The sequence below is a fragment of the Pseudonaja textilis genome, chromosome Z (genome assembly GCF_049901715.1).
Source record: "Pseudonaja textilis isolate UNSWEBS1 chromosome Z, rPseTex1.2, whole genome shotgun sequence".
Classification (NCBI taxonomy): Eukaryota; Metazoa; Chordata; class Lepidosauria; order Squamata; family Elapidae; genus Pseudonaja; species Pseudonaja textilis.
This window is the reverse complement of record NC_142008.1, coordinates 92409494-92436423: the sequence shown is the minus strand read 5'-3', so window position 1 is coordinate 92436423 and position 26930 is coordinate 92409494. Positions and strand designations below refer to the sequence as shown.

At 38.3% G+C, this 26930-nt stretch overlaps 2 protein-coding genes across 4 annotated transcripts in view; both read right to left on the bottom strand.

Annotated features, from left to right (window-relative positions):
• The window catches only part of RARA (retinoic acid receptor alpha), a 217979-nt gene extending 207850 nt beyond the window's left edge, over positions 1-10129 (bottom strand). Inside the window, exon 1 of the mRNA XM_087916889.1 lies at positions 9982-10129. The gene's annotated coding sequence lies outside the window, so the exon portion shown is untranslated. The remainder of the gene's footprint in view (positions 1-9981) is intronic.
• A 1882-nt stretch (positions 10130-12011) lies between these two features.
• The window catches only part of CDC6 (cell division cycle 6), a 29744-nt gene continuing 14825 nt past the window's right edge, over positions 12012-26930 (bottom strand). The window contains exons 7-12 of one of the 3 annotated variants that reach the window (XM_087916882.1): positions 25977-26116; positions 25495-25595; positions 19981-20045; positions 18269-18510; positions 16935-17075; positions 12012-15758 (exon numbers count right to left, since the gene is read on the bottom strand). In XM_087916882.1, the coding sequence (XP_087773008.1) occupies positions 15672-15758; positions 16935-17075; positions 18269-18510; positions 19981-20045; positions 25495-25595; positions 25977-26116 (776 nt within the window). In that variant the 3' untranslated portion in view covers positions 12012-15671. The remainder of the gene's footprint in view (positions 15759-16934; positions 17076-18268; positions 18511-19980; positions 20046-25494; positions 25596-25976; positions 26117-26930) is intronic. The other 2 variants (XM_087916883.1, XM_026717599.2) reach the window with 2 other exon arrangements.

The window sequence follows — 26930 nt, the reverse complement described above, 5'->3', positions numbered from 1 at the left end:
TATTTCAGTAATGCAACTTAAAAGGTGAAACTGATATATGAGATAGACTCATTACATGCAGAGCAAGATAGTTCAAGCCGTGATGTGTCATAATTGTGATGATTATGGATTACAGCTCATGAAAACCCCAAATCCACAATCTCAGAAAATTAGAATATTAAAACAAGGATTGTATATAGAACAATATCAGACCTCTGAAAAGTATAAGTATGCATATATACTCAGTACTTGGTTTGGGCTCCTTTTGCAGCAGTTACTGCCTCAATGCGGTGTGGCATGGAAGCTATCAGCCTGTGGCACTGCTGAGGTGTTATGGAAGACCAGGATGCTTCAATAGCGGCCTTCAGCTCTTCTCCATTGTTCGGTCTCATGTCTCTCATCTTTCCCTTGGCAATGCCCCATAGATTCTCTATGGGGTTCAGGTCAGGTGAGTTTGCTGGCCAATCAAGCAAAGTAATCCCACGGTCAATGAACCAGGTTTTGATGCTTTTGGCAGTGTGGTCAGGTGGCAAGTCCTGCTGGAAAATGAAGTCAGCATCCTCATAAAGCTCATCTGTGGAAGGAAGCATGAAATGCTCCAAAATCTCCTGGTAGACGGCTGTGTTGACCCTGGACTTAATGAAGCACAGTGGACCAACACCAGCAGATCACATGGCTCCCCAAATCAACAGACTGTGGAAACTTCACACTGGACTTCAAGCATCTTCCAGTGTGTGCCTCTCCATTGTTCCTCCAGACTCTGGGTCCTTGGTTTCCAAATGAGATGCAAAAGTTGCTCTCATCAGAAAAGGGGACTTTGGACCACTGAGCAACAGGCCAGTTCTGTTTTTCTTTAGTCCAGGTAAGATGCTTCTGACATTGTTTGTTGTTCAGGAGTGGCTTGACAAGAGGAATACATTTGAAGCCCGTGTCTTCTTTTGCAATTACTTCTTGAGGCTGTCCCTCCTTATAGAGGGTGTCAATGATGGTTTTCTGCACAACTGTCATGTCAGCAGTCTTTCCCATGATTATGATTCCTACTGAACCAGACTGAGAGACCATTTAAAGGCTCAGGAACCCTTTGCAGGTGTTATGGCTTAATTAGCTGATTAGAGTGGGACACTTTGAGCCTAGAATATTGAACCTTTTCCCAATATTCTAATTTTCTGAGATTGTGGATTTGGGGTTTTCATGAGCTGTAAGCCATAATCATCTCAATTATGACACATCATGGCTTGAACTATCTTGCTTTGCATGTAATGAGTCTATCTCATATATTAGTTTCACCTTTTAAGTTGCATTACTGAAATAAATGAACTTTTGCACAGTATTCTAATTTTCTGAGTTTCACCTGTATTATAATAATAATCAATTGACATTTCAGAATATATATCTAACAGTCCTCATGTTTCCAGAACTCTCTCTGTACTATGACACCCCAACACTCCTTTTCTTCACAATGTCTTCCATAAAGTGTTTGCATTTGATTGCCTATAACCTGTCTCACCTGCCCTTCCCCTTCAAAAAATCATAGGAGAGTTGGAAAAGATCATTCAGACTTTGAGTCAAATACTGTATATACCCTGATTCAATGCAAGAATCAAAATTAAAGCATGGGAGTTAACTTACAGCTTCTACTTGCATATACTAAGACAAAGAGGAACACACAATCTCTTTAAATAATTGGTTCATTGCTGATCCACTCTTCTATTGGGAAAGGTTTTTTTATTTGTTTGTCAATTGCTTACAAGATAATAGGTATAAGTATAAACATGAGTAAGAATACAGGAAATAGGTACAAATAAATGGGGACAATAGGACAGGCACAGTAGGCAAAATTGTGCACTTATGCACGCCTCTTATAGACCTCTTAGGAATGGGGTGATGTCAATAGTGGATAGTTTAAGGTTAAAGGAGTGGGGATTAGAGGATGTAACAAGAGTCAGGTAGTGCATTCCAGGCACTGACCATTCTGTTGCTGAAGTCATCCTTTCTGCAATCAAGTTTGGAGCAGTTTACATTGAGTTTGTATCTGTTGTGTGCTCTTGTATTGTTGTGGTTGAAGCTGAAGTAGTCATTGACTGGTAGGACATTGTAACAGATAATTTTGTGTACTAGGCTTAAATCCGACCATAGGCAGTGTAGTTCAAGGTTGTTCAAGCCCAAAAATTCAATCCTGGTGATATAGGGTATTCTGTTGCGAACAGAGGAGTGTAGTATTCTTCTCGTGAAATACTGCGGATTCCAGATAGGTGAGCTGTATTTGAGTATTGGTCTAGCAAATGTTTTGTATGCCCTAATTAGCAATTCAATATTTCCGGAGGAGAAGCTTCATAAGATTAGATTTACAACTCTTAATGCCTTTTTGGCAATGCTGTTACAGTGAGCTCTGGTGCTTAGGTCACTTGATATGAGTACTCCAAGGTCCTTGACAGAGTGAGAGTCGTCAATGAGGTGATATCCGCCTAGCTTGTATTTGGTGTACTGTTTTTTTGTTTTGTTTTTACCAGTGTGTATGACAGAGCATTTGTTAGTCGAGATTTGGAGTTGCCAATTGTTTGACTATTCAGGCACATAATCAAGGTCACTTTGAAGGACAGTAACATTGTCAGTGGTGTTGAATAGTGTTATGTTATCCGTGAAGAGGACACAGTTGCTTAGAAGGTGATCGCAAAGGTCATGTATGTAGAGTATAAAGAGAGTGGGTCCTAGAACGCTGCCTTGGGGAACACCACTGTTAACTGTAGGGTTTGATAAGGTGCTCCCTATTTTTACTATTTGTTGCCTGTTTGACAGCAACGCAGTAATCCATTTATGAAGGGATCCGGAAACGCTGTAAGAGTTTAGTTTTAACAGTAGTTTGTTGTGTACCACTGAATCAAAGACTTTGTAGAAGTCTATATAAGTTGTGTCTATTGCTTTACCCTGGTTGAGTAGAGTAGTCCATATGTTTTTTTCAGTGTAGGAGTTGTAGATTGCAGGACAATTTTTTCCTGAATTCCAACCAAATTGTTTTTTGGAGACTCTTTTCTTAATCTTCAAACAGAATTTGCTTTCTTATAATTTAAAATCATTATTCCATGTCATCTCCTCTAGAATGATAAGAAATAATTTTGGCTTTCAAACTGCAAGTTCCTCAGGGCTGAGAACTATCCTAAAAGGGGGTAAGAATGTAGACCCCAACTAGAATAACATTTTAATATTTAACATGTTACATTAATATTTTCAATTGCACCAGACCACTGAGAAATCTTTGTATATGTATCAAGAGAAAAGGAACTAGAATAATAAAAACAAGGACAAATAGGCTGAAAAACAGTTTCTATCCCGGGGCAGTAGCTCTTTTGAGTTCTACTGTATAGTCGGGTGTTGGTGCGTTGTCGGGGATTTTCAATTCAATGAGTGGAGTGTGAAGGATGTGTGTCTGTGTTTATTTTCATGGTCATGATGTGCACTGAAGATGGTGTTTGATTTTGTTGTACGATGTGCAATGACAATAAAGTAAACTAAACTAAACTAGTTATTCCTCCTTTTCCTTAAAAACACCAGTGACCACAAGTGCTTATGATGGTTCCTACTAGATCAGGGCTGTCAGTCCACAGGCCGGATGCTAGTCACACCCATGCCTGGTTTAGCAAAGGTGAAAAAAGTCTCAATATGTCATGTGACGCCGCCGTGAGTTTGACATCCTTGTATTAGATTATGTTTGAATTTAGCATTGTATTTGGTCAACCCCCACCCCCACCCATGTGAGGCCTGGAGGAAAATGAGCTCTAATAGTTAACATTTTCTAGATGAGTTCACCTATTGGTCCAGTTAGATAATAGGATATACACCCCAACACATGTTGATAACATGTGGGGACAGCAGAGGTGAATAACATAGACATTCAGTTAAGATTCAGTAATAATTACAATGTGCAAAAGGAAAATTCCATTTTCTCTCTAATTCAAAGAGGACAAACCATAACCAAGGAATCTCTGGAAGTCTCAACTCTTCTTTTTTGGCATCGAGAATAAAATCAGGAGACAAGGGAATAATTTTCCAGTTAAGAGAAGAAGAAAAACATCAAGGGGAGCAAAGCTAATGGTGGTGGCACAAAATCAGATCTGGATTTATAGCTTTGTAGTGTGTCTTCCTTTTGGGATGCACAGATATGGACACAGACACTAGAAGCTGAGAAGAAAATGGGCTTGCACCATCTAGAAAGTCAGAGGTGGTTGAGGTGACCCAATAAGGTGGCCCGATGAGGTGGCTGAGTCAGATTTGGCATTCAAGATAGAGTACCCTCACTATAATCAAAAACATTTTTTTCTTCAGTGAACACAAATAAATTAAGAAGGTTTCACTACAGCTGCTCAGTTCCTTATGTTAACATGGAACATTTTCCACACTGAAACCCTTTCTTTGTAATACGTTTCCACAAATTTTTGCACTTGAGTGTCAGAATACACTTATTTCAGTGGTGGGATTCGATTTTTTTTACTACCGGTTCTGTGGGCGTGGCTTGGTGGGTGTGGCAGGGGAAGGATACTGTAAAATCTCCTGTGAGTGGTGGAATTTGCGGGTTCTCTGAACTACTCAAAATTTCTGCTACCGGTTCTCCAGAACTGGTCAGATCCTGCTGAATACTACCTCTGACTTATTTGACAAATCATCTTTTATCTCCAAAAGTTGTTGAAATACATCCCATTATGCCAGCCAACATGGCTTGCTATCAGAGATAAGATATAGCAATAGCACTTAAGACTTATATTTACAGTATTCTCTGGACAGTTTACAACATGAGCATTTTGTCCCCAATAACCCGGGTCCTCATTTTATCCAGCTTGGAAGGCTGAGTCAACCTTGAGCCCTGTCAAGATTGAGCTCCAAGCTGTGGGTAGAGTTAGCTTGCAATACTGCATCATCTGGAACTTTTTCCAATCTAATGACTTCTCAGGTGGACTAGATGTCTTGTATAAATCCTTGAGTGAGAATTATAAGAATTAAAATACATCACACCGGGAGGGCACCAGTTGGAGAAGACTATTCTAGAATGACTGTGACGTTTTTGCAGTTTATAATCAAATGGACAGCAAGTGATCAATCTGTACTCCATGTATTTCTCATTTTTTCAGATGGCCTCTTCCACCCTTCCTGCTGCCAATTTCTGTCCTTAAAAGCCAACAAAGTGTCTTTCAGCTGTCAGATCTGATTAATTCACGCGCAAAGATTCAGTTGGTCAATTGAAACTACAGAGACCCAGAAGCAGTGAGGAGGAAGAGAATGGACAAGCCATCCATTCCCTCCTCCTCCTCCACTTGTTCTCCCAAAATGTCCAAGAGTTTTGACCTTCCATGGAATGGAAATGCTAGCACCTAGGGAAAATTCCACATTCTGCCCAGTTCGGCCTGGTTCTATAGAATCTGTAGCTGCGAAGAGCAGCTGACACCGACCTGGTTCGATATTTGGCCCATCTATCTGCCCGGGCTCTAGGCTGTCCTTTATTCCCTCCTTTACCCACCTCAGCTGCTTTGGGCAGCACAGCTGAGGTTGAAAAAGCAGGAAACAAGAGAATTTTCAAATGCGCATCAGAGCGCAGTGCTTGTCAGCTGTCCAGGCAGCACAGCTGATGATTTCTTGCAAATGCTGCACACACGATTGTCCCCAGTTCAGAGAATCAGCAAATCGCTCCACTGGCTGGCCCTTCCCCTCCCCGCCAACTCACTCCTTACTTGGCATGTGAGCCATCCAACTTGCCTGGTTTGGTAAGTTGTTATTTTTTCTTCCCCCCCTCCCCTCAACCATTAGCTGTTCTGCTCTGCCAGGAGATTTAGATTAGCTAGAAAGCAGGAAATCCTTGGATTTCTTGCTTTCTAGCTAATCTAAAAGGGGAGCTGAACCTTCCTTAGGACTGAAGCTTTTCAGTGCAGACTTAGATAGCCAACTGCAGATAGATAGATCTCTAAGTGAATCTGTGATTCTGTGAGCAACTCAATCTGCCTGCCTGCTTTGCCTGATTTTGGGTAAAAGTTGCTCTTTTTTATAAAAAAAAATCAATATTTACGTACATATTGTGTTGTGAGTTAATTTTGTGAGTTTGCTTGCTAACAAATTTTATGAGTTTGCTTGCAAGCAAATTTTATGTGACAGACTCAGGTAGCTGATGGCAGAAAGATAGATCTCTGAATGAATCTGTGATTCTGTGAGCAATCCAATCTGCCTGCCTGCTTTGCCTGATTTTGGGTAAAAGTTGCTTTTTTATAAAAAAATCAATATTGACATAAATATTTATAATATTTACACACAAGCCATGCCCAGCCAGTCACATGACCACCAAGTCACACCAAGTCAGCAAGCCACGCCCAGCCAGTCACATGACCACCAAGCCACATCCACAAATTAGGCCACACCCATAGAACCGGTTAAGAAATTTGAATCCCACCCCTGACCTGCTCTACAAGATGTTAATGAGATATAATAGGAAAATTATTAAACAACTAGAAAGCAGCCATAATCAGAGCTAGTTTAATTGAAATATAAACAAAGTTGCTTTTGCCCTGAAGAAAAAGGTTATAACTCTGTTACAAGACATTGTTAGATCTGGATGAGAAGTTCTGAAGAACTTGAAATGCTTTCACACTGTTTTCTGTCATTTTAATACACATACGTATATATTCATCCATCTCTCTACCAACTGAGAATGTAGAAGATAGGAGACATTTGGTTATTGAAAGGATGCCTTAAAAAAACCCCTTCTAATCAGCTACACCCTGAACTTACACCCATCTTCAAGATAAATTCCAAGTTATCACTTAATACTAGCACAGTCAGCGACCTAATGTGGGAATGAGCCACCATAGACATCATACAGTTTTTGAACACAATGCCTTTTGAACACCTTTTGGTGTGACGGCAGTCAGTTTTCTGCTTCAAAATACATGTAGGAAGCACAAAGTACATTTCTCAAACCACTGTAAGCTTTTCTTTCCCCTCTCCCTATATCACAGTTGCTATACATATAATAAAAATACAATGAAAGTTTTTTTCCTGCACATCTACAGCATCTGCCCTCCCATCAAACAGAAATCTTTAATCTCAGGCTATAATTGTATAAGTTGCATTTAATACATTTACAGTCAGCATATTTGAATTGAATTGCATTGAATTGTAAATTAATCAAATGATACTGATTCATATATATTAAACATAAAAAAACCTGACCAAGATTAAAGATATCCAAGCTTAGCATTTTATGCAGATAAAATCATTAAATCTTTAACTGATGTAGAAAACTGTATTAAGCATGTTCATTATCAGTGTGCCATTTACTTTAAAAAAAAAAGACATTCAAGACAACCAAAAAATATAGTTTCCATGCAACAGCTATAGTTTCATCAAAACAGATCTCATAGAAGCATCATTCCATATGAAAAAAAAATAACTTTTTAAAACTAAGTCAAAAACATCTAGGCATGCAGCAATCCCACAAACTGATGGATTGAAGAAGTAAACTTTTCCAGTTTGTTCATCTCAAGCCTTAAGAGGAAATCAAAGTTTGAGGCATCATGGGCCTCCATGCTGAAACCTGGTGCAGTGTTTAAGCTCAAGCTTTAACAATTACATCTTTGATCAATTAGGGAACACAAAGCCACTTTTCACTCAATCTCAGCTTTTCCAGCAAATTTAACTGCCCAGTTTCCACCTGACAAGGATGCACTATTTTCAATCTGGCAGTCAGCCATCCTTGGTTGCTTATTCCTTGCCTTGATAGAGAGTTAAGGCACCCCTGCAACAATGCTAAAAGCCTCAGATATCCTACTCCTTCCACACTAGAAAGAATGAAATAGAGGTGCCATATGTGCAGATATTCATCTAAATGATGCTACTGGCAAATAAAGGTAGGAAGAGGAGAGGTTATGGAAGAGGAGAGGTTGACAAAGCCCTTAAGTTTTCAGATTAGCCAACTGTGCCCTATGAGAACAGATATTAATGTAAAAAAGGAAACCTTTCTTAAATAAAATCACCAGACAAGTTGATGTTTCTCTTCCACTAACATTAAAAAAACAAGCATTTCTTTCAATTCTGCTCTTTCTCCTTTGCAAAAACCAAGTAGTTGTAAAGCAAGAATCCCACAAAATTCAGAAAAACAACCTTTCTACATGGAGGTAAAAGATTTAGTTCAATAAATAACCCAGTGACTACCAACACACTCTGTTTTTCCTCTAGCAAAGCAAAACAATTGGTAAAGATTTGCATCGAGCAATGATTCTCCTCTATCTAGGCAAGAGTAACAGAAAATATTGCAGTCAGTTAGCATGTTACTCTTGAGGTGCAGTGATAGCCTCCCATTATCTTCAGCCAAAATAGGTCTTCCAAATTGTTCTGCATTTAATCATGGTATAATTCAGGCAAAGTTCTTCCTAGCGATTATTTCCCAAATCTCACATCCTCTATGATCAGAACCTAATTTTAAAACTGTATTTGCACTACTGCAGCTATTGGTTTGAAGTTTTTCACTAATTCTATTTCACCATTACAAATGTCTGACTCCATTCTTTTAATAGACTTCATCAAATGTATTTTAAGGTACAGATGCATTTAGTTATTCATATTAATTTGAGAGGAGGGAATCCTGTATCTTGTTTCTACCCTGATAACCACCAATGAGATTAGATGATGACTCCCATCACCTTGAATGAACATGGACCATTGATGAGAGCTATAGCCCCACCCCCATCTAAAAAAAAAAGTAGTTAGAAGAAGCTGACCTATGGAACAAATTCTGGAGAAAATAAAAAATTGTCAAATGAAGCCACATGTTTTTTCCACAAAACAAGCAAGGAAGATCTTTACTTCCATTGAGACTAGTCTTGATTTCTCACCTATCAACGGAAGAAATCTACCTTTATTCCTGTTTGGAACTAATATAAGTCTTTGAGATTGTCTAAGAACAGCATACCTAGGAAGTAGATGTTGCCAATTTTGGAAGCACATCCTTAGTGATTTGAAGAAATAGCGTGAGAATTGAGAGTGAAATATAGTTCCCACTTTCTACATACATCATTCATCCAGCTATTTTCCTAAAAAAAAAAAAACACCTAACCATTATCCAGATAAATTATTTTATGCAATTTGTTCAGAATCATTTAGATGTGCTGTCTTGCAAAAGACCTTTAAAGAATGGTGGCAAATAAGCAAAGTAGCACCAACAATCTTTTTCTAGAACAAAACTTTGAATCCAGTCTTGACCCAGAAATATCCCGGAGTTGCATAGGCCTAAAAAGACCTGGGTGAGGATACCCTGTCCCATACAATCAATTCCATGTGTTGCCTTGCCTTGAATTACTGCATCCATAAAATGGAAGTAATCGCTTTAAACTATTTAGAAAAACAAATGAGAAGCCTGCTGTTCCTCAATGAATACAGAAGAGACATTTATACAATTATCCCATTACAGTATTGAGATTCAGCTTACAGTTGCTGGTCCCAAGTTGTTCTTCATTAAACTCTGACCTCCGCTGCCGGAGCCCATTAGATTCAACGATGCTAACCTATCCCCAGCATGATTTTTGTTTTGTTTTGTTTTTGCCCTCTGTATTAGCTACTGGAAATCAGAGGGGTGGGGGGACAAACCCACGTAAAGTTGATCCGACAGTATGCCAAGCCCGTCCCAACTTTGCAAGCCACCTCAGGGCTGACATTCCCTGATAAATGGGGAGGGCTAAGAATCTTACAGAGAGATTTTACTAGCGTTACAAAGCCGTGGAACCCACAATCGCAACCATCCCCTTCCCACGCACAACTTTCTGGTGGGCAGCGGCGCTTACGTCGGTAGGAGCATCAGCTAGCTGGAAACCCCTTAAGGGGGTGGAAGAGAAGATCAGACGGGGGTGGGGGAAGGATCTTATAAAACGAAAAGCGACGAGGCGTTCTCTTTCTATCCAGTGTAAAATCCTTGTAAGTATGGTCTACGGTGAGCAGACAGAGGAAGAGAGAGTGAGACGATAGGCTGCTTACCTGGTATAAGATGGGGGCTGCCAGGGGAGCCTGGACTCTTCAGATCCTCGGGGAAGCCCTTCTTGGTGGAAAACAGGATTTCCCCTGTCTCGCTAAGGGTATGGACTGTCTGCTAAGCGGCAAGAGAAACCCCGTTCCCACTGGGTCCTAATACCCTTCTACGCCAGTCTTGGCTTTCGCACAGCCTCCACAAAGCAGGTAATGACCCTGCTACGGGTTTGTTTGGAACTTTTTTTTTCCATAGCAAAGGTCACTTGGGAAAAAGAAGAGGGATGCGCCGGGAGGAGAGTACAAAGTTTACTGCCACAAATTGGCGTTGGAAATCAATAAAGGAAAAGCTGATGAAACCGTTCTGCGACCTATTTTCCAAGCAAGCAGGACGCGGGTTTTTTATTTTTATTTTTATTTAACTTGGAAAGGCTTTTGCCCGTCACTGAAACGCTCGTGCAGGTTAAATCACACGATTTTAATAGGTCACCCTGCGGTGTTATATATTACTTCCACCAGAAAAGAAAAACCATAGACCTCTTGGATTTCAGCCATCTCAAAGGTGGATCTATAGGATAGATTTAAAGCAAAAACACGGTCTAGAATTGCTATTCATTTTATAATTACAGTAAGTACTGTATTTCCTCCAACAACTCCTTTGCCTGTAAGCAAAGTAGTTCTGAAAATGATTTTATATTGTCTCTGTGGGATGTAATGTTCATGCCAGAAGCCTTTTCTTTCTCCCCTCTTGTAGAAGAGAGAACATATGTTCTAAAGTAGGGCAAACAGCTTTGGAAAGTACTTGTATAAAAATAATTTATTTGTAAACCATACAATTAATGGAACACACTCTTATAATGTGTACCATTTTATTATCAAAGAATTTCATCCGGTTTAGCTAACCATGTAATTAAACGTTGTTCCATTCCGATCCTTTGCTGCTCCTCAGTCTGCAGCATAAAAAATGGTTACAATCACAGTACATTTACCATCGTTTTCCATACATACCAAATCATGTAGAGGGAATGACTTAGCTCAATGTTTGAACCATATGTTCCTGAAAAGATTGGTGGCTTTGACAAGAAAGTATTTTCCACTGGTATTTCAGGAAATACATTTCGCTGACAGGTAAAGAATCTTCTGCATCTTACAAGAGACCCAACAGCAGGAAAGTTTCCAAGAGAAAATGTGAAAATCTCTTATCCAAACCTAGCCTGTTGTATAGATCCCAGAGAATCTGAAGGCTGATATAGATTAAGGAACAATAAAGATTAAACAAGAATGGGTATTTTGCTTAAAGGCGAAGAGGAGTTCAAAATAATAGATTTCTTATTTAAGAAATGGGGAGTCTTCAGTTGCTTTGCTTGTTCCTTAATTTCAATGATTTTGTGAGCAACCTAATACCTCTCTATACCTGGTAAAACCCAATGTAAGTGGCCTCCTTCCACATTCCCGCAGACTGAACAGATTCTCCTACCCCATTTTTACTTCCTTTTGCTTCCCACCTTTGCTGATGACATGACAGCAAATCCAGGAGCCTGCATTCTACAGTACATTGTTTTGAGACATGTTGTTAGCCTCATCAAATTAAAACACAGAGGTTTAGAACAAATTGAGGTATGAAAATGGACAACTCAGAGGCTCATAATGATCTTCAGAGTGAATGCAATACAGGACCCAACATTTGGAGGTGGGGGTTGTTTTTTAGTTGGGTGTTAATGGATAAAGTGGGTTCTTTAAGTTTTGCAAGATCTCAAAACTCCAAAACCAATATTCCTCTGATTTTGGGGCAAGGTTCTCCACCTGCCAGTCTTAACCACTAGTTCAGTTTGGCTTTCTTTCAGCAGAAAAAAACCCTTTGTTTTAAATCATCAGAAACACCCACCACCTCCAGGTTAAAATTAACTATCAGTAGCAAAGTCCATGTGCCTTTTTCTTTCTCAGCAGTTACTACATTCCCAATCACTTTAGTTTTTTGGTTTTAAACGCAGTTATGTAGCATAACTCCCCACAATTCAAATTAATACAGCCATCAACTTGAGAGCTGATTCTTATATTTTATTTAAAAAATCAGATCAAATGAGAAAAATGATTTAAGAATTTCTGTCTCTAAACAAATGAACAATGGATAAAGAACCTCCCCATGCACAAAATAATATTATCAGTGTATAAGGCCTAGAATACCTTCTGAAAGGAGCTGAGAAGTATTTTCTTAGGTGTAGACCAACATGCATACACACGCAATGCATGAAGACAATAGGTATACATTGTTGTAGTGAGTACTGAATCACTTTCAAGGTTCTAGCAGGAAGAAAAATATGATTTAAAATCCAGCCACCCATCTGCTCCCAATTCTTTCTAAAGTCTGCTTTCTATTAGCTGTGGCTGCTCTAGGCCATTAACTCTTTGAAAGCTGGCTTGTATAAGCAATGTGCTTTGATAACCTTAGAAGTCCAAATACCAATTTTGGTTGTCCAAATCCTGTAGACAATAGTGCTATCAATTAGAACTTGAGATCTCATAAGTTAACATTTTATTTCATGTTAGTAGGTTCAGCATTTTTCTATCGTTGGATATATTGCAATGGTTAACCACTCACTGTTAGTGGCCAGGAGAGACAACCACAAAATCTCCCTTTGTTTTTATGGGGCTGGGCTGGTTTCTCTTAACACTGTCATGGATTTTTAACATCTGATGCCATTGTGGTTTACAGGAGTCAGCTATCAGGGATGCAGATGGATCAAGTCATCCCATTCCACCATAACTGAAGAAGGAAACTATAAAATGTACATGCCAAAAATGCACGTAATACATCTCTTGCTGCCACTTCAGCAGCTTTGTGGAAAATTAACAATTTGGGGGAAGAACACTAATTAAACTGAAAGCCCCCGGCCCTAGGATTCTCACTAAAATTTAACCACGATATTAGTTACAGAATTGCATGTCCTGAAAATGATGTAGTAGGTACTCTTCCAAGAGAACAACAGTGATAGCTGCTCAACTATGCATAATCTGGAACAAGCTAGTATAGATGAAACTCGAAAAATTAGAATATCGTGCAAAAGTTTATTTATTTCAGTAATACAACTTAAAAGGTGAAACTAATATATGAGATAGACTCATTACATGCAAAGCAAGATAGCTCAAGCCGTGATGTGTCATAATTGTGATGATTATGGCTTACAGCTCATGAAAACCCCAAATCCACAATCTCAGAAAATTAGAATATTAAAACAAGGATTGTACATAGAACAATATCAGACCTCTGAAAAGTATAAGTATGCATATATACTCAGTACTTGGTTTGGGCCCCTTTTGCAGCAGTTACTGCCTTAGTGCGGTGTGGCATGGAAGCTATCAGCCTGTGGCACTGCTGAGGTGTTATGGAAGACCAGGATGCTTCAATAGCAGCCTTCATCTCTTCAGCATTGTTTGGTCTCATGTCTCTCATCTTGCTCTTGGCAATGCCCCATAGTCTCTATGGGGTTCAGGTCAGGTGAGTTTGCTGGCCAATCAAGCAAAGTAATCCCACGGTCAATGAACCAGGTTTTGCTGCTTTTTGGCAGTGTGGTCAGGTGGCAAGTCCTGCTGGAAAATGAAGTCAGCATCCCCATAAAGCTCATCTGTGGAAGGAAGCATGAAATGCTCCAAAATCTCCTGGTAGACGGCTGTGTTGACCCTGGACTTAATGAAGCACAGTGGACCAACACCAGCAGATGACATGGCTCCCCTAATCAACAGACTGTAGAAACTTCACACTGGATTTCAAGCATCTTGCAGTATGTGCCTCTCCATTCTTCCTCCAGACTCTGGGTCCTTGGCTTCCAAATAAGATGCAAAAGTTGCTCTCATCAGAAAAGAAGACTTTGGACCACTGAGCAACAGGCCAGTTCTGTTTTTCTTTAGTCCAGGTAAGATGCTTCTGACATTGTTTGTTATTCAGGAGAGGCTTGACGAGGAATACAACATGTCCACGATCCATCTGTGTATGGTAGCTCTTGATGCACTGACTCCAGCTTCAGTCCACTCCTTATGAAAACCCCCAACACTTTTGAATGGCCTTTTCCTGACAATCCTCTCCAGGCTGCGGTCATCCCTGCTGCTTGTGCACCTTTTTCTTCCACACTTTTCCCTTCCACATAACTTTCTATTAATGTGTTTTGATACAGCGCTTTGGGAACATCCAACTTCTTTTGCAATTACCCTTTGAGGCTTTCCCTCCTTATGGAGGGTGTCAATGATGGTTTTCTGCACAACTGTCAGGTCAGCAGTCTTTCCCATGATTGTGATTCCTACTGAACCAGACTGAGAGACCATTTAAAGGCTCAGGAACCCTTTGCAGGTGTTATGGCTTAATTAGCTGATTAGAGTGGGACACTTTGAGACTAGAATATTGAACCTTTTCACAATATTCTAATTTTCTAAGATTGTGGATTTGGGGTTTTCATGAGCTGTAAGCCATAATCATCTCAATTATTACACATCATGACTTGAACTATCTTGCTTTGCATGTAATGAGTCTATCTCATATATTAGTTTCACCTTTTAATTTGCATTACTGAAATAAATGAATTTTTGCATGATATTCTAATTTTTTGAGTTTCAACTGTATGTGTTAGACATACAAATTCCAAGTATATTTAAGACTGAGCATAGGACAAGCTCACAATAAATGGGATAAGTATACATTTCCACCAAACCAGAAAGCCTAACCCAACACAACTCCAACAAAAATTGGTAAACAGTGTAAATGAGTAACTACTGAACTAAACATATATCCTAAACTTCAAAATTGCAAGATTGATTATTTTAATCTGTAAATTGAAGCAATAGAAAACAATTGCAACTGTTAAAAATATCTGGTTATACATATTTCAATAAATCAGAACAATTTACAAGTTAATCAGTGGAGAAAGGCACTGCACGTGATATATAAATAAACGGCTTTGCAGTTAAACCAATCCTGTTCACACACATATACGCATACAAACAAGTAGATTCCAATTCAGATATGCATAGTTACTTTGTAAAAAAATTAGAATCGTATAAAACCATCAAGCTATTCAATTAATTCAATTTTTCAAAAAAAAAAATGGCTCAGATATAAAAATGACTCTGCTCCAGGTCTAAAATTAATTTTGGTGCTAAGATTGTAGCCACAAATGTTAAGATGTTCAAGGGCCCTCAGTGGTGTTTGTACCTGTATGTATAAGGCTAAGCCTCAGTGTCAATGACATAGTCCAACTTCAAAAGAACTCAAGCTACTATATTTCTTATTTTCTATGGCAACATTAATGGCTGTGTCTGCAAATGGGCTCTCTTATTGACATCTTTCATCCTTTCTCATCTCTGCTGTTAATCATGGAGGCAAATATCACATTGGCAGTTCCATATTTGTAGAGGGAAGGGGCAGCAGAGGAAAGGTTGACTGCCCTGTGGCTAGGAAAGAGGGAGAAGTATTTCTAGCATTCAAAAAGAAATCTCCAAATGAGAATTAAAAGTGATAGGTAAGAGTCAAAGGGTAAAAAGTTTTTAAAACCTTGAAAGTAGGGCAATTTTTATAACACTGATATTGTTTAAAATAAACCCAATGATCCAAATATTCCGAACATTGCACCCCTATATATGTCTTGATGAAGTCCATTCCTAAAGTTAATAGACGTATGAGGCAACATGTTGTTCAAGTGAACAAAGCAACAGTTTTAAAGGCCCCCAGCCAAAATGCTTCCAACCAAGATTCCATCCTTGAGGGCATGCTCCACATCCTTCTCTTCTATTTTCAGGAAGACCTGGTGGAAGAAAAAGAAATGTGCATCTGTTACTTGGACATTACTGAGTATCCATGACACACGATTAAACTGTATCAAGATTAAACTGTAGGTATTGGTGATTTCTAACTTTCCCTTTACTCTCTCTATAAAAAAAAGTTCCGTATCAACTTGTCACTGAAACAGTCCAATTTCTAGCATCTGCTGATTTCCAACTACTTTACAACCAAAACAGAAATATTATGATTGTTACAAGAATAAACAATCTGCCATACAATTTCCACTGCCAGTTCCCATAGAATTAACATTTGAAGGAGAGGGATAGAATGAAGATTCTTTCCAAATGCCTCAAATATTTGCATTTCCTTTTTCTCCAATTATAAAAATTTAGATGTGTACAAGCAGTAACGAGGTGGGGGAGACAGATTAATAATGAGTTATTTCAGTTGTACAACTTCTACTGTTCAAAATGCACAACATTTCAATTCAATTATCTTCTATCGCAGAATTCCATGCATTTAGCATGAATTAATTGCCACAATATTGCACTTAATGGCTGTGTCTTTGCTTTCTCATTACAGAGTGTGCATTTTAGAAATTTACATTCTAGAAAGTTATAGGACTTTGGAAAAATAGGCAAATTTCAAGGAGGACAGACAACCAATCAAATACATTGTGATAAGTCTGCTGGGCGTTCTTTCAATATAGGGTAGAATGACTAGTGTTACGCATGCAGTTACAACTGCTCTGCTGAGAAATAATTCAACTCTGTTCTTTCTTTGTTTATTGTTTCTACAGTTCTGCAAAGAACAGATATGAACAGAAAAAGTTGTACCCTGAGGATGTCTCACAGAAACACAAGAAAGGAGAGCTGGTAAATGTATTCTGTCAATACAGCTAAGATATTTAAGATGGCTGCATCTAGAGAAAAAAATTCCCAGGCACAGCAGAGACCTTTAGGCAATAAAGAATTCTAGACAGTACATTTTCCTAGGAAAACCAAGACAAGAATCACTGCCCAATTTTTATCACTCCATTATTTTCATTATTATAATAGAGTAAAAGCCAACCTCTCAAAAGGGTTTCCTCTTAAAAGCAGTAGAGAATGGAAAATTTCTACATTAATCTTAGATTTTTCGGCCTAGGAAGAACATGTAATTAATCTAAACCGTTCTCCCAGCCAATCTGGAGAAATACCTTAGACAGCCGTGCTTCTTTAGCCTTTTTGAGTCCTACAATGCCCCTAGATTCCAAAAGAGCTGAGAGTGAGAGGCATTCCGATTGGTCAACAGGTCCAACTTTCTGTTTCTGACAAATTCTGCTGTAGGCTTCATGCAGCTAGAAATAGAGAAGGTTTAATTATTATTGATTATAATAATAACACAGAGAGATTAGCATAAATGACAAAGCTCACTCATCCTAGCTTCATTTTATTCCATTATTGTAGCTTTTGACTAAAATATGTTCTTCATAATCATAACCCAAAGTGCCCAGCGAAAGCACTTGCTAACGTAGCTCTATATTTGGTATAGCTACTATATTTTTACTTCTTAAAGAAAAGAGTGGCCATGGAAAAAGATATAGGAATCTCTAATAATATATATTGCAAAAAATTCAGAGCTTATGCTAAATCCCATTAAAGTATAATTTTACTAGAAATAATGGACAAATAATTGCTCCAGCTAGTTTCAGCATTTGTTCCTATGGAATAAAAGAAGCACCCAAAATTTTGGAGGAATTTGGAATATAGGCAACTATATTGTTCTGCTACAAAAATTAGGAACTATTGTATAGAACAAACTATTCTCTCCTCCACTTTTCAAATGCCATGAGAATAGGATGGGAATATTAATAGGTGGTTTATATATAACACATATACTATAGAGGTAGTTCTCGACTTACAACCTCTTGTCCAAAGTTATATTGGCACTGATTTACAACCAGTCCTCACACTTAGAACTATTACAGAATCTGCAAGGTCATGTGACCAAAATTCAGGACCTTGGCAATTGACATGTGTTTACAACAGTTGCAGCATCCCAAAATTATGTGATTGTGATTTGCAAACCTTCCCAGCCAGCTTCCAACAAGCAAAGACAATGGAGGAAAATAGATTTGCTTAATGACTGCATGATTCACTTAACAATCCTGGCAAAAGTTGTAAAATCAGGCTTGACTCATTTAACAACTGCCTTGCCTAGCAAAATAAATTCTGGTGTAATTGTGTTCATAGGTCAAAGGCTACCTGTATTGCACACAGTACTATTTTTTACGCAATTATCTTTCATTCAGACCAGGGAAAATTGAAGACATTATTTCCTAAGTAAACAGAATTATTACTCTCAATATCTTTTTTAAAGAGGCAGAGAACAGCAATCTTTTGATATGATTTTATTCTAGAACTTTCAGAACTCAAATTTTGCAAAAAAAAAATTACACTAGCCAACATTAAGATTCTTTCACATTCATTCTTCATGAGCACTAAATAAAAGTACTACAAGAGAGTAGTATTGAAGGATCAATACACTCACCTTTCCTAGGCTAACTTCTTTGGTATTCTTTTGCTTGGTTAAGAGCAACAGAGAACAGACTAAAATCTTCTGTTGCAGTGGGAAGGAAGAAGCATCACCGTAACTGCTACCAGTTGCCATCCGGTCACCATACACATCAGAGATTACTTGGGAGATGTGACACAGGCCCACTCGTTTGAGTACTTCAGAGTCTGCAGCTGCTTTGGAATGAGATTTGATTGATGTCATAGGGCTGGAATCAGCTGGTCAGAAAGCAGAAGTAGAGCTGAGTGGAAAACTTACTATTCATATATAAAAACTACTACTCAACACATGTAATTCTTGAAATGCAAAAACGACACATACGTGCATTTTGTTTCCCTTTCTGCCTCATTTGAAAAAAAATTCAGCAAGCCATATTTGGGATTCCCAGGCAGCGTCCAACTAAAGATCTAGATCTGCTTAGTTTTACCAGCATTGTTGCATCACGTAGTTTCAGACCATGTATTAGTCAAAGATGCAATGTTTTATCCTCTAATTCATCCAGTGTTCTATGTCATACCCTGACTCAATCAGAAGTTCACAATTACTCCCAGCTGTTAGTATTGATGATGTTGCATCTTAATTCAAGAGTTAGTAAATAAAACAGGCATCAATGGAAAACATTAAGGATCCAATTATCTTTGAATCTATTTGATCTTTTTAAAGTATCTAAATAGATATCACATCTAATGGCAGCAATGTCTATGATTTATCTCCAGGGCTGCATTATTATTGGTCCCGAATCTCTTCACATTCTGCATCCGTTAAAAGCCCCAATACCAATGCTCTGCTTCAGGAAAAAAGCCAATAGCCGGTCATGTTGAATGATTTTATATCTCTCCAGCAGGTCTCCCCCTACTCTCTTTAACACTAAGCTAAACAGCATAATATGCTGTTTTTCTTCATTTGGGAGTAGCTCTAGCAAGTAAACATTTCAATTGCTCTCTTTTCTAGCTCCAACTTTGCCTTTTTTGAAATTTAGTGAGACAACCGGTACTACATTATTCCAAGTAAAAGTTCCCTCAAGTTCTAAATTAAAGCACTAGCAACCTCACTTTTGATTTTCTTTTTAATGAATCCTAATATTTGCCTTTTTCCATAGCAACCACACATCAAACTGCCCTTTGCACCAATTGAAAGATCCCTTTCCTGCTCAGTCAAGTTGTATATCCAAATTATTACAGTAAATGTTTCAGCAGGATCCCTCAGCAACATGAAGCTATGTGGACATCACGTCTTGGCTGGTAAATTCTGGTACCTGAAATCCACACATCTTAGCTTCAGAAGTATTGGCCTAAGGTTCAAGATCGGTCAATACAAACCTCTATACACCACCTTCACTGCACACAATCCTTAAGACACACAAATTTTTAGCTTGTATGTAGCTGCTTTGGAAGAGACATGATTGTAGCTATTTCTTACTTTGTTTTCTGCTATTCCATACTTCGTTTTCCTATATTTAGGATCAGATATGGAAGAGAGGGAACATTTTCAGCCTTTTCTACAGGGTTGCTTTTGTATTGGGGGAGCAGAAAATACATTTCCACTCCACATTTCCACTCCACAGCATGGCTTAAATTTTCTTTCTGGAAGAAATGCTGCTAAACTAGATCAGGAAAACACTGAAGGAAACCTGGTACTTTTGCATAAAAGTACATGATCTGCATAGAGAATGAGAAAAATCTACTTACAAGCAGGCATTTGTTTAAATATAGACTGGGTCTTCACATCTGACTCCACAATTTCAATGGCCCTCCTAAAGATGAAGATAATATTTTAGATAATGGTATTAGAATTTTATAACCCAATACAGCTATTTGCCACTCCAGATGTGCTGCCCAAACCACCACCCTAGCAAATATGAAGCATACTACCAAGATTCAGAACTAATTCCCAGCTGTTTCGGCTTAAGCACAAAGCAGATCAGTTACAACCAGTTGTATTATTTACATTCCTTTAGCTGCCTCCTTAATGTAGGGCACACAGGGAAGATATCTGCTGTTTGTTCTTGCTATCAGATCATAGCATCCATTACCCTCATTTTAATACCCCTCCAGCCTTAATTGGGATCTAACAAAGCTCAAAAGAAAAAGCTTCCAACCCCAAAGCCTATTAGCACAAAAAGCTATCTCCCTTATCTGGAGTATTTATTTAATTTAAACATGTAAACTCAATGTCTATGGTCTAAAAAAATGGGGATTTTACACAAATGTACAAATGGCTTATCAAATGCAACACAAAAAGGGAGACATGGAGGTCCATCAGCAGAATTAATTAAGCACAACAGAAAACCTTCCCGCTGATGACATTTCATATACCAAGTCATTGTATTGGGATGCCAGTGCAGTGACTATAAATGTTACGGATTTTCATTTTTCCTTTCTTTATAAACCTTGATTGCTTTCTCAAATGGCTATACAATCTGCAAAATGCCATTTTTTGTGCAGCACTTTTAACCAAGTTGCACCAATTGTAGATGAAAGGAAGAGAACAGAACAAGGCCTAATAGATTCTCAAAGGGAGAGTAAAGATTTCTAGAAGGAACCTTCTAGAAGCTTACTATGTCTGCATCATTTTGAACAGAAGACTGACCATCTAAAACAACCGTGATGGTATGTCTCAGGCTTCTAGTTTATGTTTACATTATTTTATTCATTTATTTGCTGCCCATCTCACCTTGAGATGACTCTAAGCAGCTTACAACATTCAACATTTTGGAATGGAGTGCTAAACTGATTTTGTTTCCCAATTTGGGAGATTCTAGAGGTAAAATAAATGCTTTGCATAAGACACAATTTAACTGCTTCAAAACCATTAACCCTTATAAAAAAGAGGATAGTGGGCCACTTACAAAGGATAGCACTCAAAACAACTCTGCAAAGCTGGCTTCTGATTCAATAGAGTAATTCATCTAGTCCACTGGTCAACTAGATGCTACCAAAAAGCTCCAAGGACACAAAGCTCCACGGTAATGTCCCATTTTTGCTGTTGCCCTATTCATTAACCAGAACTCTTTGTAGAAGATACATTTACTATATTTTTAGACAAATAAGCAGGCTCTACCATTTGTATAAGTGCTTAATATATTATTTTATATATTTCTAATCTGTCCTGTAAAGGGGAGAAAAGGATATTTTTCCAATCTACATGTCATTTTTGAAATCTTTAATGCAATTCTCTTGACTTCCTTCTTCTTCTTCTTCTTTTTCTTCAGCGTTTGTCTCGCGCTCGGGCGAGGTCCGCTAATGTCCTTAAGTACTGCTTCCACACCTCTCTGTCTACCACGTATGTCGGGTCTGCCTTCGCGATCTCTAGATCGGCCTTGATCGTGTCCATCCATTCTCTTGACTTCCTTAACAACAGAAATCTATCTGAAGCACGCAGTACAAGGTGTCTTTGATTTTCAGTAGACAATGCTCATCTCCAGATTCTATTTGGATTTAGTTTTATGTGGCAGCAACATCTTGTAACAGGGAGGCCCCACAGGGAAATCTAAAAAATCAAGATAGTAAACTGCCATTGCACAATCAAAACCCCACCCCGTTTCATGGAGCATAAAGATGGTCCCAGAGCCATCATCTTAATTTTTTAACCACCTATATTGACCACAGATGCCTAAAGTCAATCATTTTTCACTTCAGGTAGATAGTTTTAACACATATTTATTTAAAGTTGAAGAGGGATTCCTCTCTGACAAACTTTTTCATTTTAGCTACACTTCTAAAACTATTAAATATTAAATATTTTTAGGACCAATCAACTTTTAATGCTGATTTTGAATTAGTATTATTCCTGTTATCATTTCTTCCTCTAGATCAGTGATGGCTAACCTTTTTGGGCTCCTGTGTCAAAAATTGTGTGTGCGCGCGCCATCATCCAGAAGGCAATGCGTGCGACCCCTGCCCATGCACACGCAATTCCCCCCCCCCCGCATCCTTACCTGCACTCCACTGATTTTCGGCCCATTTGAGGCCTTTTTCGGCCTCCCAGAGGCTTGAGGAAAGCCTTTGCAGGAAATGATGAAACGTGCCTATTTTTCAGCCTGCAAAGGCTTTCCTCAAGCCTCTGGAAGGCCGAAAAAGGCCTCAAACAGGCTGAAAATCAGCCATGAGGCAGGTGCATATGCAGTGAGGTAAGTTTGCCTGTGGCTTGCTTGCCGGCACAAATGGCTCTGTGCGTCACCTGTGGCACACATGCTATAGGCTCGCCATCATGGCTGTAGATCCTATGTGTAAATAGCTTTGACATTTTTCAGAAACTATCCTTAATTCTATTTTGGGTGGGTCAGACTGAGAATACAATAGTCAATATGTTGCCAAATTCAGCTTCCACTTCCACTTTAGAAACAGAGAAATAGAAATTGTGTGATTGGCAAATGAAATGAGGATTAAACTTTCACTTTGGCTAAGGGGCAAATATTTCACAAGAAAGTTACATTTTGGGAAGAGATCTTTAAGATGAAGGAAATGCGACTGTGAGAGGCTTTCTGGGAAGTGAAAAACATTTTCCACAATACAAAACAACTCTTTAACATTCAGAAGACTTTCAAAAAGACACCTACATAAAAATATGCTTCCGGTTAGGTTGGTTGTAAAAGGCTAGGCAAACATTTTGCAAGTGTGAGATATATATTAAGATCCTTCTTCAAGAGCAAGTGAGTAAAACAAAATGGTTGATTTGGTTGCCTCCAATCCTGTCATTTGAAAAAAGTCTTCAACTATGAGTTTTCATTTTTAACAGCAAGCTATTCAATTCTTCATTTTTAAGAATTTCTTCTCACCTACTCCCTTTCTGTATCTATGTATTTCTACATAATTCCACTCTTTCCTATTTTAGTCCCCATTTAAAAAGAGCAATAACAAAATTAAAAGCAACAGAAGAAATATAACAATTATTGGCATGACACAGCCCACTTTAGCTAGTACATGAATTCATTTTGAGTTTGACCCATCAACTAAAAGTCCTGTAAAATGCTATGGCATTTATTATTGATACAAGAAACCTATTCTAGCCTAGCCTTTTCACAGTGAATGTTACTCTACTTATACCAGTTCCTGATCTTGCCTTTTCACCCCAGTACTCTGAAGTAGCTCTCAAGTCACAAGGGAGAAACTGTGCAAGTATGCTATAATGAAAGAAGAGCATGCATGGCCCATTAATAGGAGTTCATTACTATCTTGCATGTTAATGAGATGAATGCACTATTTGTTACATTGGAAACAGTGCCAGAGGCAGATTTTGACCCTCTGTGCTCTATGTCTAATTTGGGCACCCCATGAGAAACAGGACTTAATCTATGTATAAGCTGACATTTATTCATAGTTAACCAAAACTTATGTTTCAGATCCAAAAGTTGGTTGGCAATTTTGGAACAAAAAATATTTTGAAATGGAACCAGGTATGTTTAAATGCACAAAATAATTTGCATTAGTAAATTTGTTTAATAACATTAAGTATTTTTTCTAAAAATGTACAATTATACAGCTAAATAAAGCAAACAAAATGGAGGTGACAGAAAAGCCAAAAACAAAACATAACCCCACAACAAAAGCAAATTAAGCAAACAACCTATCTTTCCCTCAACTAGAATGAACAAATAAAGCATTAGAATAGCATTCTTCAGTGTACTAAGAAAGCATTCGCTTAAGTGCATAATGTCAGCTAGATGAGCATCAACTGTTTTTCACCGAATTGGTTTCACATAAACTTTAATTGTATTTCTACTTCTTCTAAAGACTGCTTTAGGACCAATTAACTTTTAATGCTGATTTTGCATTAGTATTATTATTGTTATCATCATTTCTTCCTCTAGATCCTATGAGTAAACTATTTTATGTTTACTGATGTAGTTTTTAACTAAGAGAAATAAAATATAATCCAGTTAAAGAAAAACTCCTACAAGAATCTTCTGCATGAAATTGATGTACCAGGAAACTAAATTATAAAGGTCTTGTAGATTAAAATCTCAAGGATTATAAAGGTAGATATTGAACGGAGTTCAAAATGATTTGCATAGCTCAGGGGCTATCAAAAGAAAAGAAGAGGCAGGATCAATAGTGAAACATATGAAAAAGAAACGTGTAGTAATATTTATTTGCCTAGCATATTTCAACATTTTTTTTCAGGATCAAAACACAAGCTGTATAAGGTCTATGTGAACTCCTTAAATGACACTAGATCACTTCAGTTTGATTCTTACTGTTAGAGGTCAAGAGGACATTTTACCTCTAAAGATAAGGGAATAAAAGCAAAACAATGGCATTCCAGCAGCTTGCCTTACTCAAGACGGTAATCTGCAACAACCTGTTCTCCTGGCCCTCTTGGAATGGCATCAGAGCACACATTCTTTGCTTCTGTTCTTTTCTCACAATCCGGATTAATCTGCATGTGGTTTTTAGTTTCGGTTATTGGGTTAACATATAATATGGTTTGTGTACTTTTCAAATGCTATATCTAAACCCTAATGCAAAGATATAGATTAGAATCCTCTCAAAGTTACAGCTAGCTTCTTTGCCTGTGTAAAATCTCTACTGTTGTTCTATACTGTAATATTCCCCCGAAGATCCACATTGCTCCTACCCTAATGACATACAATTGTTCAGATCTTTAAAGTTATTGAAAATCTGGCTCTTCCCCTAGACCTAGAGATAAGCTGATGGATGAGCCCCTTCAGGACACCTATGATTTTTTAAAAATTGTAACTCTTACTTTATAACTATAAGCCACCCAGAATCATTAGGACCAACTTCTAAACTGATTGAGATAAGTAAATGCATACATCCTAAAGCAGGTGTATTTGCTCTGAGTTTGAGTAAACATAAAAGGGGACACCAAGCTAACTGAAATCAAGGAAGATGGAAGACAACTCTGATAAACTCTCTTGTGCGGGAAAAGATAACATTTGCAAGCACCATAAAGATGTCTGCTTGAGAGCTGTTAATGAGAGCCTTTTGCAATCTAAATGTAATTAACCAATCTATAATCGCTGCAGGAGGACCGATTCCTCTCAACCTTCATAGGTAATGGGCTGTAAACATTTCCAGACATTAGCACAGCTAGGAGGCACCACCCTCCCCTATCACCACAAAGACAGGAGGGTTCTGTCTCACCTCCCTCTTCTCAGGCAGGGGGACCGAACACCATAATGAAGCTTTAAATCACATCCAGTAATTAGCTTGGAATTTAGTTCACTATATATTTGTCACCTGCAGATGTCCAGTGCTTTGCGGGCATCCCCAGAGAAGGCAGAGACTTTTCTAGCACAGAGCTGGATAGCAGCATTGTCCAACACCTGCTCTCCTGACACCTAAAGGAATAAAGAACAGAAAACATGGTAACAAAAGTAATGGTGCCCCACATTTTTGGAGGGGAAAAAAAGATATGATCTGGGCATGTATAGAAAGCAATTCTTATACTTAGTTCAAAACCTCTGATTCTGCTCAAATTAATATCCTTAATCATTTAACTTCCCACCTTACAGTTTGCCATTAGGGATTAGCCCAACAAATTAACTAATTTGTTCTCAGCTGCAAAAAAAACCTAAAGGAGCTCCTAAAGCAAAGTAGAAGATGCTGAGAAATTCAAATAATAGTTTTCCAAGTGAAATTGAAGATAAATGCAGATTATTCCTTCTATGTTGTTTCGGGCCAAGACAATTAATTTTTGAATCAGGCCACTGAGATATTACCTTCTTTAAGCGTTCCTGGAGAATAGAAGCCAGCTGATCTTTGCTGTATGGGGAAAAGTTTAGTAGCTGTGGCCTGCACAAAGGTCGGGTCTGCAGGCGAGGCAGGATGCGATCAGTGAGATCCAGAGCATTAGCTATACCTATCAAACAAATAAACCTTATTTATATACAACAAACATTCCATCTTACACATAGTTTCTCTAAGAATTGAAAGAATATTACTTTTAAAATCTTGGGACTGTTGTGAGCTATGTACAACTTACCTCTAATTCCATCTTTACTGTTTCTAAGTAAATGCATAAATAAGTTCAGAAGGAAAATATTTCATACTTTCTCAACACCTTACTTTGTGCCTCTTATTTTTCACAATGAAAAGTTCATTAAATTTAGGCTTGGGCTGATGGTCCTACATGCTGCATAGAGGACTGGACTAGTAAGTTCTGATCTCCCTTAGAATGTTATATATCTTTCAGATAAGCAATTAATTAAAGATTATTCTATTTAGCTGATCAGTGGGAATGCACAATTCTAACAGGAAGAGACAGAATATAATCAAAGATCCACATTATCTGGAAATTTTCTATTCTTATTGCTTCGAATTTAAGTATACCTCTTTCTTTCCTTTCTGGTAGTTGAGAAGGAAGGTGGCATAATCCATAACAGCACAGCTAAGCAACAGTCAACATGAATGAGTAGCAGAAGAAAGGCATGAAATAGTACTTCTGACTGACGCTGAAGCATTCTTGGACATGAGGAGTGGGTCTCCAAGCTCCCACACCGAGTTCTCCCTGTTGGAGCACTCTGAAAGGAGCTAAAGCCACCCTGTAGGGGTGGTGAAGAAAAGAGGGGCACCCTGTAGTTCCGGGAGAGCAGCAACTCTCCTGCTGGACTTAGGGCTTCTTCCCTCTTCCTTGATGAGAAGAGGCAGCCATCATGGTTGCCATGAAGCTGGGA